Below are 2,118 nucleotides of genomic sequence, written 5' to 3'. Positions count from 1 at the left end.
CCAGATATCCCAACCCAATCTAACCCCTCCAAACCCTTCCCATTCATATACCTGTCCAGGTGCCTTTTAAATATTGCAATTGTACCAGCCTCCACCACTTCCTCTGGCAGCTCATTCCATACACGTACCACCCTCTGTGTGAAAACTTTGCCCCGTAGGTCTCTTTTATATCTTTCCCCTCTCACCCTAAACCTATACCCTCTAGTTCTGCACTACCACACCCCAGGGAAAAGACCTTGTCTATTTACCCTATCCATGCCCCTCATGGTTTTATAAACCTCTATAAGGTCACCCCTCAGCCTCCGACACTCCAGGGAAAACAGCCCAAGCCTGTTCAGCCTCTCCTTGTAGCTCAAACCCTCCAACCCTGGCAACAGCTGTATAAATCTTTTCTGAACCCTCTCAAGTTTCGCAACATCTTTCCGATAGGAAGGAGACCAGAATTGCATGCAATATTCCAACAGTGGCCTAACCAATGTCCTGTACAGCTGCAACATGACCTCCCAACTCCTGTACTCAATACTCTGACCAATAAAGGAAAGCATACCAAACGCCTTCTTCACTATCCTATCTACCTGCGACTCTACTTTCAAGGAGCTATGAACCTGCACTCCAAGGTCTCTTTGTTCAGCAACACTCCCTAGGACCTTACCATTAAGTGTATAAATCCTGCTAAGATTTGCTTCCCCAAAATGCAGCACCTCACATTTATCTGAATTAAACTCCATCTGCCACTTCTCAGCCCATTGGCCCATCTGGTCCAGATCCTGTTGTAATCTGAGGTAATCCTCTTCGCTGTCCACTACACCCCCAATTTTGGTGTCATCTGCAAACTAACTAACTGTACCTCTTATGTTCGCATCCAAATCATTTATGTAAATGACAAAAAGTAGAGGACCCAGCACTGATTCTGAGATGAGGAGAAATTTCTTCAACCAGAGAAGGATGAACCTATGGTATTGTCTTCCACAAAAAGGAATTGAAGCCAAAATATTGAATGTTTTTCCAGAAGGAGTTAAATATAGTTATGAGGGCGTGGGGAGAAAGCTGGACTTGGGGACTGAATCACATGATTGGCCATGGTCATATGGAATGGTGTAGCAGAATCGAAGGCAGAATGGCCTACTCCTGCTCCTACTTTGCTTGTTCCTATGTGTATACTGTAAGTGTTCCTTCCAGCACGGTGAGGAGCATGATGTAAAGTTACCATGTCCAGGAAGTTTCACTGGAAGTTTTCACCACTATCTTTATTTTATTTACATCAGCTACTTTTTACTTTGCAAGGGCTAATTTATTCACTGTCCCCAGGTCGATGACCTTTCAATAAAATATCAGTCCCGAATTGCGAGGAATGGAGTCACAGACTCAGACATCACTGACAGAGCCCTTTTAGCTTGGAGTCAGAGTTATGTGGCCACACTTGGATTGGTCATTATCTGTAGTTGGCTGGTGAATAGTGGATTGATTTATGGAGGTGGAACTATGTAAAACGGTGACTAATCCAGGTTTTGATGGTCCTGTGGACCTCCAGCCTGGGCAGCAGGCACTGGTATAATGCCAGTGAGTTGTCTCTCCTGTGTATACAGGGCTCTCGGTGATGAGCTTCAGCTCCTGACTCCCTGGGCTAACCATGTGTTTGGTGCTATCTTTAATTTCAGGGGAGTGCCCAGACCCTGCTGAACCCCAGAATGGCTACATCACACATCCAAGACCTCACTACGTCGAGAACTCCACAATTCACTTCTTCTGCCTGCGTGGTTACTTGCTGTCGGGACCTGCCACCATGTTCTGTTTGAGATACCTCAGCAACAAACTCAGCTGGAGACCTCGAGAGCCCCCAGTCTGTGACCGTGAGTAATGTCCAATCTCCAGCTCAACAAACACACCATTTGACCCATCAACATTGCACTGGTGTTTGGACCCACCTCTCACACCCACTCTAATCTATACTTCCTCATTTCCCAAAACCTTTAATAATGTGACATTTCTCTTGGGGATCAATCCATCATTATCTCTTTTGGCTTTTCTCTCTTTACTCAACACCACTGACATTTCTCCCTCTCCCCACCCCCTTTCTCTTCCCCCTCCCACTCTCTTTCCTCCTACTCCCCTCCTCTC

The 2,118-nt window shown here is 46.0% G+C and overlaps 1 protein-coding gene across 1 annotated transcript in view; it reads left to right on the top strand.

Moving 5' to 3' along the window:
* Positions 1-1,630: 1,630 nt before the first annotated feature.
* LOC122547835 (sushi domain-containing protein 4-like) overlaps positions 1,631-2,118 on the top strand; it is a gene marked incomplete at its 3' end in the record, with an annotated part of 6,781 nt that continues 6,293 nt past the window's right edge. Inside the window, exon 1 of the mRNA XM_043686410.1 lies at positions 1,631-1,850. Within this exon, the coding sequence (XP_043542345.1) occupies positions 1,631-1,850 (220 nt within the window). The remainder of the gene's footprint in view (positions 1,851-2,118) is intronic.

Source organism: Chiloscyllium plagiosum, unplaced genomic scaffold, assembly GCF_004010195.1.
Source record: "Chiloscyllium plagiosum isolate BGI_BamShark_2017 unplaced genomic scaffold, ASM401019v2 scaf_7013, whole genome shotgun sequence".
Classification (NCBI taxonomy): Eukaryota; Metazoa; Chordata; class Chondrichthyes; order Orectolobiformes; family Hemiscylliidae; genus Chiloscyllium; species Chiloscyllium plagiosum.
Note: the sequence above shows the minus strand (reverse complement) of the source record. Positions and strands in the feature narration are given on the sequence as shown.